Source organism: Tympanuchus pallidicinctus, unplaced genomic scaffold (genome assembly GCF_026119805.1).
Source record: "Tympanuchus pallidicinctus isolate F22 unplaced genomic scaffold, pur_lepc_1.0 scaffold5, whole genome shotgun sequence".
Classification (NCBI taxonomy): domain Eukaryota; kingdom Metazoa; phylum Chordata; class Aves; order Galliformes; family Phasianidae; genus Tympanuchus; species Tympanuchus pallidicinctus.
In genome coordinates this window covers 5,111,959-5,128,211 of record NW_026294769.1, presented here as the reverse complement: position 1 = coordinate 5,128,211, position 16,253 = coordinate 5,111,959, and the positions used below count along the sequence as shown (strand labels likewise).

Sequence of the window (16,253 nt, the reverse complement as noted above, 5' to 3'; positions counted from 1 at the left end):
TTTTGATCTCTTTCTCTGTGTTTTTTCCTTTTTTAAAATCTACCTCACCTTTGCATCCAACTGCATCAAATTATCACTTTCAACTCGCCAGTGCTTACCTTGCCAGGGTTTTGTTCCTTGAAGTGGGACATTTCTTGAAGAAATACAAATAAATTCATCAGTGCTTCCGAAAGGCACTGATTTATTCTGGGTCTGTAGTCTTGCCTGGAACTGATGACTTCCCAGCTGAGTAAAATGAACACAAGTACACAATAACTTTATTTGTAGCTCATATGAATACTGAAGTTGCCTGAAAATATGTGAAGCACTATTGTCTTCCAAACTAACCATGTTGAAAAGATATAGCCTTCAGCTATCTAATGGATGCTGCAGGCTAAGTGTATTTCATACACACTTTTTCTTTACACATTATACAAACTATGAGAGTCCATAAGAATTTTAGCTTTTCTCAGTAGGAAGTTATTCGATTGGTTGCTTTTGCCTAGTCCCTCTCCAGGAGGCACACACAGCCTACTACTGTTGTGTCATACTTCATTAGCCGTGATTGATGTTCATTCTTGTTTATCTTTTATTGTATTTCAGAACATGAACTTGTTAATATTGCTCACTTCTTGGTATAAGGGAAGTTATGGAGATTTCCAAGTATTTGGACATATGCTTCTATTTTTGTAAGGCACTCTCAAAATGAGTTCACATACAACAGCACTGCTATCTGTAGTCTGCTGAGCCTCATGGCCCAGTTATTTTGGAGTTTTGTTCCCCAAAATTACAGACTTATTGGCATTTTCATTTACTTAATGCCTAGCATTTTTCAGAAGATAGATGGATCCCTACCAACACAGGCTTCTTTGACCTCAAAAGTATTTCACATATTCCTTGGAGCGAGTTTACAAACCTGCACGTACCCACAACCCCAAGGTTAAAAAAGAATGTCTAAAAAACATTGCTCCCTCATGTTTTTTTGTTTTTTTTTGTTTTTTTTTTTTTTTGAGTCTATAAAGAAAAAGCTGTGATGATGCAGATTTTATTAGCAAGGGAAATGAGTTTGCTTAGAAAGCCAAGGAGATAATGGCTGAAAGAAAAGGGAGAGGAATTCAAAGTGTGATTTGCTTCAGAGTGACATGCACAATTGCACTGTACTACAAGAGATATGCGGGTGTTTCCTAAAAAGATAAGCTTCTCCTAGCAGGGCTGAAGTTATATGCTGCTACTTTCACACAGTTTTGGGAGCAAGCAAGGTGCTAACCCAGCACTGAGGGGATGGTAATTAAAATGGTCAAGTGGCCTGAATGAGGTAGAAACCTTGATCTGTGAATCACAAGAGCACATAAAGTAATGCAGCCCACATGGTTTAGTACATTGTGTTGTCAAATGTAAAGAAAGGCTTTAGATTGCTTCAGGTTCCTGGTCATAGATTAATTACAAAGCCATTCACACGCTTGCTAAATATATGCAAAACATGTATTTCACTTTATTTTCCAATGGAAAAAAAAAAAAAAAAACACCAAAAAACCTATTTACATATTTTCAATTGAATACAGTTTCAGTTGAATAGCCCACAGGGATAAACCACACATTCTACTAATTGTGATAAAAGAAGAAACTGAACTCCGAATTTCAAATCCAGTGTTTCACAAAAGTAACACTGTTCTTAAGCTCTCCTTGAAACTAGCAGCTAACATTTCAGCCAAAATGACTGAAATGAATGGAAAACCTATCTGACATCCAATTTAGCAATGTGCTTGATGAGTCTAAGGCCACTTTTTCTTAAAAAATCTATTATCCTAAATATGCAGGATAAGAGAGCTGCAGGCTTCTGGTGAATTGTACAGTTTGGTTCATCTGCTGTCCGCTCTTAAATTTGTGAATTTTTACATAGTTCGTTGTAAGTCAGGATTGAGCCTTCTTCCTGCTTGCACATGACATCCAAAACTACTGCAAAACAACTTCACCACGAGGTGGTGATACAGCACCATGTGTGTCAGGGTAAGGTTCGGGAGCCATTTTACACTGAATATACATAGTATTAAAGGAGTCACATTCAAACTGTGCTATGAGTAGTGAAACCAAGAACACAGCTTTTAAAAGAACTAACTTCTTGGCCACAGTGTAAAACCAGTTAAAATGCAAACTGTTGTCCCGTTCCAGGTGCTATTCTAGTACTTATTAGAGTACAGCATTTCCTATTGTACTGCAGTAGTGTGATTACCTCTCATGTTACAGAATATTCGGAGAGAGAATATTCCCCTTTAAGAAAAATCAAACCATTTTTAAACAGGGTATCTGAAGATCATAGGTGAGAGTCCTGTGTCTCAGATGAGGTGACTTCTGCAAGACTGAGAACACACATTTGCCAGCCATGTAGGACTGCATTCAGGTCTTTGCCTCTGACGGAGGCAATATAAAGGCATTCAGTAACTTAGGGAGGATTCAGCAGAAACACAGCAGAAGCAATTAGGAATGTTAGTAACACAGTAACACAGAACTCAACACATCCACAGTACTGCTTTCAACATCCATCCTCACTGATGGTTGGAGACTTAAGTACTATGTTAGAATTTTGTTTTATGAGAACGATATTTCATAGATAGGCTGTTCTCCTTACAGACACAGTGCTTCCAGCTTTTGTAACACAGCATTAATATGCATTTTAAGACTTGCCTGTTTATTCTAGAATTGAAAACTACTATTGTGACATTATTATGAATTACAAAATCTTTTCATACGCTTTGCTCTATCCTTTATTTAAAATTGTTGGCAAATAAGATGGAACTTAATGGAAGAGATGAAATGGGTAGAACTGATGTCTGCTCTCAAAACAGAGCTTTGAAATACACAGGCCAACTGTAGGCAGTTAGTTTAGTAATGTCAAAAGTTAATTGCAAAATCAGAAAAAAAAATTAAAAAAGGAAGGCATTAGTTGCAATAATAATGCAGAATATCTTCATATATACTAGCCACCAACATAAAGATCACCAATATAGATCATTGTGGAAGAAATACTACAGGGCACCAAGAGAAGAACAGTAACAATTAGAATACACAAATTATGCAGAAAAGTGTCACGTGGGGAAAGTTCTCTGGAGTTCCTCCTCTTGCTTGCTACCACTTCTCTCTTTTACCAGGCTGAGAAAATGAATGTGTGAGCTGCAGTGCAATACAACGTACTGTCAGATGCCTTGAGTCTGTGGTCAGCTGGTGGTGCACTGACAAAGATGAAACCAAGCATGGAGAGACAATTGTGAAGTTTGCCTCAAAGCATTATAGACCCACAACTAAGTAAGCTTGCTCCATAGAATAATATTTGTCAGTTTCTTGTAGTATTAATCAACAAGAAGCCAGGAGCAACCTGTCTGTTCTGCTATGTCCACACATTTTATTTTTATGAGGAATACCAGGGGACTGTTTATAGGTCTTGTACTGATCTTGGGCAACTACAGTCATGCATGGGATGCCTCTTTTCGCTAACATCTTCCATTAGTTGTCAGTCCCAGCAATATCTGACTCTGTGGTCCCTTGTTCTCTGGGCCCACGTGAGTAGCAGTGCTCATCAGAGGTCAGAGGATGGAAATAAGGGATAACTGCAGAGGGAGTGAGAAGGAAAAATAGGGGTGCAATGTATATTTGTATGTACACAAAAGTACAGAGCTTCCAGAATGCTCTAGCAGAAAATGATAAAGACTAAACCTACATCAGATCAAAAGTGTGCTCTTACAGCAGTGTGCTCTTGCAGCTCAGAAAGCAAATGGTATCCTGGGCTCCATCAGAAGAGGGGTTGTCCAGCAGGGGACATAGAGGTGATTGTTCCTCTCTACTCTGCTCTTGGGAGGCCCCATCTGGAGTACTGCATCCAAGTGTGGAGCCCCCAGTACAAAAAAGACAGGGAGTTGTTGGAGAGGGTACAGAGGAGGGCCACAAAGATGATCAAAGGGCTGGAGCACCTCCCCTGTGAAGACAGGCTGAGGGAGCTGGGCTTGTTCAGCCTGGAGAAGGCAGTGGGGTGACCTAATTGCAGCCTTCCAGTACCTAAAGGGATCCTACAAACAGGAAGGGAGTAAACTCTTTATAAGGGTAGGTAAAGGCAAGACAAGGGGAAACGGTTTTAAGATGAAGGAGGGAAGATTTAGGTTGGATATCAGGGGAAAATTCTTTACTATGAGAGTGGTGAGGTGCTGGATCAGGCTGCCCAGAGAGGTTGTGGATGCCCTGTCCCTGGAGGTGTTCAAGGCCAGACTGGATGGGGCCCTGGGCAGACTGGTCTAGTATTAAATGGGGAGGTTGGTGGCCCTGCATGTGGCAGGGGAGTTAAAGATTCACGATCCTTGAGGTCCCTTCCAACCCTGGCCATTTTATGATTCTATGAAAAGCTGACATGCACTGAAGAATGCATACTGTAAATTAGTGTTTAAAAACAAAATGGAAGAAAAGAGAGCCATAAAGTGTTGTGAATAATAAATGTGGAGCGTGTGACTACGACATCAGTCAACCAAGAGCATAAGAAAGTACTCCAGCATAATGTTACAGTACTTCAATAAATGACTTAAACATGAACCCTGTCCTTCCTGCCAAAATAGATTTTCTAATTCCAAGGTTACAGAGTGTCTCTCTGAGGATGTAAGTAGCCAGCTGTGTCTGAACAGCTTCACAGTTTGTGTACCATTTAGAAAGAGGAAAATTTTACTCTCCTAATTTATATTGAGTTTATATAAAATACTACACTTCTGTGCCTGAATTGCCAGTAAAACCGAAGACATCCAGAGAGAAAACTAATTATTCATATCCTTCTACTACTACATCATTCCTAAAATGGAGCAAATAAACAAACTGTTTCCCAGTAGCTGTACAAAAACACACCCTCCCTCCCCAGATGCTTCAACCCATCACAGTCACAAACACTGGCCAGAAGAGTCAGTGGCATTACATTCTCTAAATATGACTGATGGTGTCATACTCTCAGTTTGTATCTAGACATCTGTTCAAGCAAAGCCCCATCACATTTCTCTCAGAAAGGTCAGCAGCTCTCATGTTACTGGTTTCAAGATCTCTTCGTGATGTGCCAGATTTTTTTTAATTATGCACATGGTTTTGTATATACCCACATATACACATGACTTAGAACTGCAGTGGGCACAGAGCAGACAGTGATGTAGCAACTGAAGGATTGCAACTACATAAACAGAGAAGTCGATAATTATAGTGCTTCCAAACCTGCTTCATCTCCCTGCTGCAAATGCACACACTTCAAACCTGTGCAGACTCTGTAATTTTAAGTGGAACTTGGAATCTGTTTGTCAGGGTGGAAGAGCTCGAAGTTAAATTCCCAAAGATACGTAAAGCAAAATATAGATAATATGACTATTCTGTATTTAGCATTTTTTTAAAACTTGCTATCTAGAGCTTATAGAAATCTAATTCTAAGGAGCATTTAGTGTCATATCAGAGCATAAACATCTGATAAAATGCTGTTGCTATAAAGATGATATTTAAGGACAAACCTCAAAGGCAACCAGGAGTTTAGCATAAAACTTGAGCAAATTAGATGAAGTGTATAAACTGTGAGCAAAACTGGATCAGGAAGATTTACTTTCTCAGGGCTTTCACAGTTCTCTCCTGGGATGAAAGAAACCACCACCGTGCAAAAGGGAAAGACTATAATGGTGCAGTTACCTTTCTTTGAAAGAAACACTTCATACCTGGCATACACCAAAAATGCATTTTAAAAATTGTTTTCTAAGTTATTCAGGGACATAGATAATGGTTATTAAATGGTATTTAGACAATTATTATGAAGAATACTTAAACGTGCCTCTCTGGCCCTGCAATTTACATTTCAGTTGACCATATACTCAAAATGAAAACAGCTCCAAAATGTATAACAGTAGAAAAAATGCATCTTACAAGTGGAATTAAGAACCAATGATAAGATCACTAAGATCTATCACTGAAGTGTGTGGTAGAAAACAGTGCAATATTGATGGGCCTTAGTGTACTACAGTATACCCAGTCTGTAAATGCTATGTGCGCTGCATGGAAAGACATAATGGCAAATACCAGTGAACTCATGGCACAGCATCTTAATGACCAATATGGCTAGTTTCAAAGGTGATTACTACATAGAGCTGTGTTTTAACCTGTGCCACTTCTGGATCCTATGTAATAGTTAAGTATACTAAAATAATTATTTTTGTGTCATGTGGCTATGACACAGACAACAAAACTTGCAGTTTAAATTAATCATTTAAACCATGTCATGTACACCATGTAAACCATGACACCATGTAAAATTCTACTTTCTTCAAAGAGATCCATGGAAGAATTACTTCTGTAATTGAAAGAATGAGGAAAACAGCAAGCATCTAGAAATACACTGCTTCTCACACTTCCCTGAGAACCTTCATCCTAAAACTTTTTGTTACAAGGTCTGTATTTCTTGGAGAAATCTCTCCAGCTTGCAGATGTCTGTATGCACTTTATTTCTCACTGCTAATCTATAAATACTGCAAAGGCTTAGTGTGATGTGATAACGTGGCAAATATATCCTTTATGCAACCACATTGAACATCCTTTCACTACTAAGAACCATGAACATGTGGAATCTTTAAAATGTAGAAAATCACATTTTCATTTAAAAAACAAAAAAATCAGCCCTGAAGAGTTACACCAACACTTCCCAATTATAAAAAAAAAAAGCTAATTACCTATCATGTAGTTCAAATACATCATTTCTAAGACCTACATTAATTCAACAGTATGCAACACTGATGCTCAAACTTTAAAACTGTTCTGAACATTCATCAGTCTTCTGCTGACACCCCAAATTTGTGCTTTTTAATCATAGCTATTATTACTTTTTTTTTTCCTTTTGAAGGGAAGGTGTACTGGAAGCAGCTTTATAAAAGCTTTATTTCACAGCTTTCAGTAATAGCATGTCTCCTTTTAATTTCTATTTTTGGTAATATTGCTGTACAGAAGTATGTTTAAATGGCCAGCATGTGATAAGCCTGGATGTGCTTTTCTCAGCGGCCTGCACAGCAGACTGGCCAACACATGTGACTGTCAACAAAACAAAATATATGCAACCTTTCATCCCTGTGTCTATCAGCTTCCTGCACAGCGTGTTAAACTAAAGTCGTGACAGCATTTGTTCTCTTTAGCTCACGTGGGAACAACTTGTCACCACTGTGTTGCTAAGCCATACCAATCCCATAAATAAAGATCTTTTTTTTCCCCCCTCTATATTGCTCATCAAGAAAAACTTGTCTTAAAGAGAAAGCAGTAGTATCATTATAAAAATACACTCTATAAAGGGATAGGGAAATTCATCTTGTCCTAGAGGCTGCCTGAGGAAAAAAAAAAAAAAAAAAAGGCAGGTGACTACCAAGATTTTATTTGGAGAGGATGCATTTATCTCTTACATTCAGTTGTAACATTGATTCTGTTAGAAAGTGTTGTCAAGGGGCTATATTCTTTACCTAATGATTAGATACAAACTGGCGAGCCCAGCATTCTTCAACACAGCACAGCCTCCTAAGTGTTGTTTTTTTGCTGAATGTCCAGCTAGTTAGCAAATATACTCCTCCTAACATGTGGGGCATTCCCCTGTGCAGCTTCTCTATGCTGACTCTCAGCAAAGTGACAGGTCAGCTCTGATGGGAAACACTTCCTTTGGCCTACGCTACACTCTCGCCCTGCTCTCCTGAGAAGAATCTGGCTACTCCAGTTTGAGGTCATCCAGAATGTGAAATGTAAGTTGACGGTCGAGTGCTGTTAGTTCAAAGTCATGATTTACTAAATCAGCACAGACTCTTCAGATGCCTTTTGCATGAAAATGACTCTTTCAGAGTCACATAAATACTATTACAGACTCGCTTTTCTATTTAGTAGAAGCTATAATGCTATTACTACTCTTTGTGGACTGCTGTATTCTTAGCAAAAGAGTAGAAGGGCTGGGATCTTCCAGGTCAGCCTCCCATTTGTAATAGAAACTGGTGATGTAAAAGATGTATTTTCATTGCACTATTTTCGTTTAGAAAAGTAAGGAAGTTTTGTTCCTGTCAACAGGAGCATAAAGTTCTGTTTGCTGAATTTTAAATAACTCTGCCCAGTTTTATAAGTAATTCTTTTACATCTGTTTGTCTCTCCTCAAAGTCAATTCTTTTAACCCTTTTCACAAACTCAACCCGTTTTTTTCCTTCAGATTCCATGTTCTTCAGCTAAGATACTTCTAGTTCAAGGCCTCTCAAAGTCAAACAGCTAGGAAAGATGAGCTGAGCGCTCCTTAAGTTGCAGAGCAGCTGCATGAGAAAGAAAAATTACATTTTCAACTGCCAAACAAAGAATACTTTTAAATTTGCAAAAGCATCATAATGACTTTTTTAGATGATATCACAAGGTGGTTTTAAGTCTATGAAGAAAGTCATGGTGTTTTCAGTTGGCTCCAACGACAGTGGGAACCAGCAGCCAGTGGCCATTTGCTCTGATGCATTACTGAGAGCTCCTAACCGCTCACTGCCTGCATTTGTGCAGCAAGTTCAACAATTAAAGCAATATCAAATATTTTCCATTTTACTTGCGTAACATTAGCAGAAAACACAACTACTCTTATGTGATGACAAATCCGTCATTAAATACCACGTCAATTTGACTTTAAACCAGATCTCCATTTTTCTTAAATCCAAGTATACAGTGAAAGAGGTCATGCACTGAGATTATAGCTCAAAAACAGCTGGTTCAAAATACAGGTCAAAATAACAGAGCCTTTTTTTTTTAATCCAAGTCAGAAAAGACTCCTGGCTAACAGTTTAGTACACCATCCTTTTGATAATAAGCACATAATAGCAATTAGAACAACAAAGACATTGCTCTAATGCAGTTAGTTACACTTCAGTACATGCCTGAAGAACTGTATTCGCAGTGCCTTTTATACATTCTCGACCATCAATAGATTCCTCATGAGTTGTCATTTTTTTTATGCTGTTGTTTTCTTTAAAAAAATACAGCAACTTTCACATGTAATGGGGAAAATACTGTTGTTACCTTAACTACTTCAGTCCTTGACCTTTGATTACATCCTTGCTCACTGTTTTTCATCTGGCCTGGGATCATATAGACAAACAAAGCAGAAGCGGGTACCTGATCTTCACAACTCTTAAGCCTTTTACTATCTTTCCTAAGAAGCATTAAGTATATTTGTGCATACATTCCTTTGGTTATTATATTTCTAGATTCACAGTATGACTAACAGACTATTGACCAATGCCAATGCCACACCTTGAATGACAACGTTAATAAAATTCTCTGGTGACACAATATTTTCTAACGTAGGACATGATCTCAAAAGGGGATAAGGTATACGAAGTATTCAGTTGTATCTGAGGAATATAAAAACTGCAGCAAGCTGAAACCAATCAGTGAACAAAGCTCACTCTACAGCTTCTACACAAATACAAGTGTCCTCCTTTTTTAAACAAATAGACCCACAGCTTCAATTCTTTGAACCCTCAAAATTATATTATCTGTATCTGTGTATTTAATAGCTCTTCTGCAACCCTAAAATGCACTGCTATAGTATAGTTCTTTTATTATTCTAGTACACTTCCAACAGATCTTCCTCTTATTCCTTCCTGTTTAACTTGGACCAAAATATTCTCACTTCCACAAAACATTACCACATAAATGATGCAACCACGTAAAAATGATTTTGAGATGTATCTGATTTATTACCAAAGGCAGATTAATTCAAGAAAATAAGAATGTTTTGATGAGGTTACTTTCTCAAATCTTGCTGCTGAACAGCAAAGCCACAAAAGGATGGGAGATTAGGATCAAGATCAACTCATATAGTGGTGGTTGCAGAAACGATAAACAGGAAGAGCAGGCCCTATTATCGTACTTTTCAAGTTATTGCTTAAGAAAATTTGTCTTTCTTTATTAATAAAAAAGCTTTGATTCATAGAATAAGACGTCTTAGAGGTTTGGGCCTAACATCACCCTTTATTTAAGTGCCAAAATCTGTTCCAAGCCTCCATAGAGAAAGAATTGTGAACAAAAGAAGTTCTACATGACAGAGTGTGCATGCTTTGTACAGAAACTGCATCTTCTTACATGCTGATAAACACTGCATTAAAAAAAAAAAAAAAAATCAAAATTACAATATTATTTTTCTCAGCTGCTACCATTTCCTCCCATCTTGTATTCAATTAAATATTTCCAAAGGAGGAGATGATGCAAATCCTTTATAAAACTGATTCAAAATGAAATAAAAATAAAAAATAAAAATAAAGTGACTATGATTTGAATCCTCCATTTTTTTCTTCCACGTGTCATGCATGTTGCTATTTTCCTGTATTGAAAAATATATAGTTTAATAAGCTGAAGACTCAGCTAAACAGTCTTTAATGAATAGCAATTAACACTTCCGTGCTAGCTGTCACATATTTAGCCAACATTTCATTAAAAAGGAAAAAGAATGTGCTACCCTGTGCTACAATTACTTACAATCCATGCCATATATAGGGCACAACCTAGATCCCTGCAAACGGAAATGTGTAGGTGACCCCACCCTTGCAAAGACCCAATTATGCCACTGGGGATCCATTCACCCACACTCATCCAGTTAGGTGACAATGTCTGAACGTACTCATCTACAACAGACATCCAGAACGTTGTTCACCCATCTTCCAATGCTGCATTCATTTACATATTGCAAAAACATCCTCAATTATTAAATTTAAATATAAGAAACAGAGGTTGAATCCCAAGCCAGTGCTCTTCTGATTTCTGTAATTTCTTAGATTTTCCTATCTATATTAGATTTTTTTTTAAACTAACCTCTAAAAATGTCTGCTTCTAAATATATGACTATTTTGCTCTTTGGTATTAAATATTTATGAGCACTGTTTTGAAGCCAACATTTTATGTAGCATCAAGAAAGTGAAAATCATAATTACAGAAAGACAGTTTGGACTTGAAGAAATCTAAGTCATAAAGTCTATCATAGGCAAACATAAATAATATTTGCTTTTAAAATATCTTTTTTAAAATCTATTAAGCTGAATATATTTAGCACATTTATTCCCACAGGAATGTGCTAGAACACATTTGTAAAAACCATATTAGTTAATTTGCTGTGAAGTTTTTGGGCTATCTACTTTCTTCTTGTCCTGTTGGTGGTTTCTATAACTAATTCAGATAAAAATTCAACTTCAAAACGACTGACATACCTCAAAGGGACACAGTGCCCTATCCCACAGTAATGAATTACGGTTCTGTCAGTATGTGGCTGCACATAAACTATTTGCCTCTCTGACATTTTGAGACCTGTAAACTGTCCCAGGGTTGGGAAAAGTGACACCCAGTATCTCATTCCATTTAGCTTTAGTTTAAGAACTACACAAAGGATGTACAATTTAACCATTATGTAGACACTAATATTTTATTCTTCTCTTTTACAAAGCATTAGATTAGCATTATGGGCAAAACACTCAAAGAGTTAGATGATCTGTTGTAACACAGAGCAAACTAATCTTTGACCTAGTATGAAAACACAGGACTTCACGGAGAGATTAATTGCAGACAGCTTTGCTTTATGCAGCACTGTATGAGAAGGCCATCAAAATCTTTTACAGTACCTTTCATCTTGTCCCAGGTCCTCACTGTCTGACATTTCAGACGTAAGAAGAAATTATGTCTCTCTTTCAACCAATCTAGATAATCCAGGTAAGGGTCTTCTAGTCTGCTTTGTGTTTTAGTAGCACCAAACGAGGAAACTACTCTGTGTGCTGCAGAGAAAAGTGCTCCTTGCTCAAAGAGCAAATGTTTACAACACATCCTAAGTGTCTGCTTGTCTTGAATGAATTTCAGAGCGTTCTGCGTTGATTGGCCAATGCTATAAATAAACAAGTCCTGACTCACCTCGCACACTATGACAGGGTGTTTAGTAGCAGGCACAGCCAAGAGCACAACATTTTTTTCTTTTGGTCATGTGAGGGAGAATTACCACCCAGTTATTGCATCTTATTTTTCTCCTTCCACTGACACCCTTCCTCAATGTCTCCCACTTGCTCAGAATCAAGTGTACATAAACAGAAATTATACAAAGCTAGATGGCACTCAACTTCAAAAAGTAATAATTTTTAAAAGTATATAAAAAATAATAAATTAAAAAAAAATAAAAAATATATAAAAAATATATATAAGTATTTTAAAAGCTTACTGTAACTGTAAAAAGTTCAAATTTTATTCTCTGCAAAGTGAAAGCCACAATTTTTCTCCACTGACTTATTCACAGATGAAATACAAACTCAGCCATTGTTTTCAAATAAGGAATAGGAAGACAAGTTTTCAGTAACTATTAATTGCATTACTTTTAAGTTCTGATTCTAACTGTTCCTGCCACAAGCAGGCTGTCATGGGGATACCAGCAAACTATACTCGCAGCCCTCAAATAAAGAGGTATGCCAATAGGAGGAAGTTTTCTGCCAAATATCCCTTGTGAACAACCTAAGCTGAACTAACAAAGTCACTTTGTTCATATCACTTTCGGCTGTGTGCATGACAAGGATTCTGTCACTCCAGCTATACCAGCTATATTTCTATTAAATTTCAACACCCCAGCCACCTCATCTGCGCTTCATCAGCCCAAGACTCCAGGGATCACATATCTGTTGTTCAGCGCTGCTCCTTCACATGGCTTGCTTCTTCCATTAAACAGCTTGGCCTGTTCTTCATATAATGTCAAGCAATTACTACATCCAAAGATCTTCACATAGAAATCTTTTTTGTCCTATGAGGAAGCTCAGCAAGACTAGACCTGCTTGCCCTGTGTGAAGCAATAGGAACTGTCGTGGAAATGTGAAAAAAACAAAGCTGGAACAAAAGCTATGCCAGATTAATAATCAACCAGCCAGTATCCTCTGTTTGGTACACTGCACTTGATGCACTCCAGGTTACGTAGCACTCAGTGGAAAGTTGCTTAACTTTCAAAACTACAGAGGGACTACGTCCTTTCTTCTTACTTTAATATAAAAGACTTCAAAACAAACTGTAAGATCTAGATTAAAACTTCAAAAATTCCCAAAACAGCACAATGAGAAAACCACGACTTTCAACTGTGTGACTTATATTTACTATGCAAGTATTCGAATTAATAAAATGATCTCAGGGACACCGTGTGTCTGTGAACTTATTTTACTCTTCTCTGGCATTCTCCTTAGTTCTTTTCTCCTTTTCCTAAACCCATCCACACCCTTCCTCAGTCTTTTCAAGACATGTACTTAACAGTGTAATAGTACTGAACTTTAAGGAAGGAGGGAGAATAAAAACAGGAATAAAGTCTTCTACTTCTTAATTTCTTTAAGTATAAATATATATTAACTTATTTTATATTTAAAATTATTTGTTCTCTATAAAAATATAAATAGAAGTCCTGTTCTACTCAACAGAGACGTTCCATGCTAAACTATACCCACTTATTCCATCATCCTTTTTTATTTTTCCTACTTGTATGCATAGCTGAGATAATTACAGCTGTACTTCCTTCTAGATTAACTCAAAGCAACAGAACTACTCAATTCTAAATCTTCTTCAGCAAAAATCTTATCTGTGACAGTTTTACTTTCACATCAAAATTCTGAAGTCTGGCAAGCAGGGCAAGAATCAAAACAAATAAATGAAATCTGCAAACATACAAAAGCAATGTTCAAAGCATAACTGTAGCACTGAAAGAGAAAGCAAAACTAAGTCCCCCTGTGCAACTTTAATTTCTTTTACACGCATTAGGGTACACTTTTATATAGCCACGTACATTTTACTGAGGCACCACCTACTTTTAATACATTTCATGAGCACATTCATAGGCTAAAGAGATGTCTACTCCTGTATTTTAGGATTGGAACTTGCTGCAATCCATGCTGCTAAAGTACTACTGTGGACTGTTCGTTTTTTCTGCCCCTCTGCTCCCTGTGAGGAGCTGCAGCTGCCATCAGGACTCCCCTCAGCTCCTCTGCGCTGAGCGCCCCCAGGAGCCTCAGTTGCTCCTCACACGTCTTTCCACCTAGGCCCTTCCCCATCCTCACAGCCCTCCTTTGGACACTCTCTACAGCTTGATGTCCTTCCTACACTGTGCACCCAACCCGCACGCATTGCTGGAGGTGAGGCTGCACAGCACACTGCAGAGGGGACAGCCGCTGCCCCCGCCCTGCTGGCAGTGCTGGGCCTGGTGCACCCCAGGTACGGTTGGCTCTCTGGGCTGCCAGGGCACGCTGCTGGTTCATAATTTACTTTTATGATTCCTTGGAACTCTTCACATGCCCTCAGTGAGGAAAGGAGGATATTATCACCTTATTTTTTTATTGATGGAAATATTAGGTTCAGAAGTGTCTACTAAACGAGTACCTAACCAAGATGTCAAGGGTCAGTTACTTCGAAAGCAGAGCATTTATAAGACACGTTGATACTCATGGACTAGTTTCTACCGAGTTTAGTGCTCATTGCTTTTGTAAGCCAGACTTTAGAACATGTGAAGATGTAATTCGCTCCAGTGTAATAACACTAAAATATTTTACGAAGTTTCACAAAGACAACTATCTAGAAAATTCACCACAAATTTTTGATTAGTCTTAAGTTTTCCATACCTAAGGGAATGAGAGCTTGTACTGACCAAGCTGGAGACCTCCATCAGATAGGGCTCCAAACTATTTCACAACTGTATGAGATAAAACAACTTTCCAATACTCTTGGATGGGACAGCAGCAGGTGAACAAAAGCACTGCACTGAATCTATTCGAAGGCTATCTGGCATTTTCAGCTAAGTACAAAACTGCAGCTCAGGGAAAAAACACATTTCTATGTTCTCCATACATTCTTCTAGACTTCACCTCATGGCTCAAGAGACTCCTGAGCCAGATGCAAAGACTGGATTTTTAACACTCCTCAGTAGGTTTCAATAGGTAGAATTTCGTAAAGTTGTGCAGCAAGGACTTCTGCACTTTACTTACACTCTATTCAAAAAAATCACCAACTTTGCTCTGAACTAGCCAGCTCCAGCTTCAAGTGATTTCTAGGAATATGTCTAGAACAGGTAAAGAACAGCAATCTCTCATTAGCTTTTCACAGCTATTAAGGTGAGGTTGTGAGGTGGAATTGCCTAGAAGAGAGCTGGTATGAGAATAGTTAAAAATCATTTTAAAACATTTCCAGTACGGAAAACTCAAGTGACTGGAGAGAACAGAACTGAGGAGAGAAAAGTTCTCCCCTATCCATGGGTGTTTTCAAGGAGACTCTTACTTCCTTGCTTAGTTGCAGCTCATGCTACAAGTTTCTGAAACACACAGGACTTTGCTCAGTTCTCCATGTTCCTTTTACTCCTTTTTGCCATCTCCAAGGTCTTACCCAACGTGACTAATCAATCCCTGCTCCTCTCAGCAGTCTCCATCCTAGTCTTGCCATGTCTTACTTCTCACATCCAGCATTTTTTTTCTTTTTATTTTTCTATCCTTGGCTCCACTGGTTCCTAAACAGAAGGAACAACAACTTCACTCTTTAGTGAGCACTTCTACCAGACTGTGCTCCTTCTTAAAGGAATAAGAAAACTCTTGACTTGAAATCAAAAGGAAATACTGATTGTGTTCTGCTTTCTGTCAGCCTATCCAGACTGAAAAGACATACTTCGCTTATTTGCTTCTAGCATACAAGCAGTACCCTGCCATCAAACATCCTCACTGTTCTTTTCCTTGTTCTTCCCTATATATACTATACATATATATATATATATATATATATACACACACACTCTATAAACAGTGTAAGATGGTAGAGATCAGAAACATACGCTGTTATTTCAGGTGAATACATGCCACTGATTTACACCATGCTAAAAGTGTATTTTTATTCTTGGTCTCTGTACCTTTCATAGCAGCTCTATTTTTTCTTCCTTTTTTTTTTTTTTCCAATTGCTTATTTGACATTTTTGTAGAATAATTCATTATGATACAAATATCTCATTTCTGAATGTTCTGAATAGCCAGTACAGAATAAATAATTTTCTTCAGGAATTCAGAATTACTTCTTCCCTTACAGATGCTTTTTTGACTTTATCAGTCATCCCTTCACATAAATTCCCTTCTTTTTATACTTCAAAGAACAGAGTTGAGAAGCAAGATTTCCAAAAGAGCTGTCTTTCCTCAACAGTATTATATTTAACCAGTCATCTTTTTGTTTTGTTTCTTTCAATATTCCACGTTCACCTTGTACAG

The 16,253-nt window shown here is 37.7% G+C and overlaps 1 protein-coding gene across 3 annotated transcripts in view; it reads right to left on the bottom strand.

The window, feature by feature from the left end:
- RETREG1 (reticulophagy regulator 1) overlaps window positions 1-16,253 on the bottom strand; it is a 58,973-nt gene that overhangs the window by 12,256 nt on the left and 30,464 nt on the right. For 2 of the 3 annotated variants that reach the window (XM_052703789.1, XM_052703791.1), the window contains one exon: window positions 99-225. In XM_052703789.1, the coding sequence (XP_052559749.1) occupies window positions 99-225 (127 nt within the window). Of the gene's footprint in view, window positions 1-98; window positions 226-11,630; window positions 11,877-16,253 lie in introns of those variants that run through there. The other variant, XM_052703790.1, reaches the window with a different exon arrangement.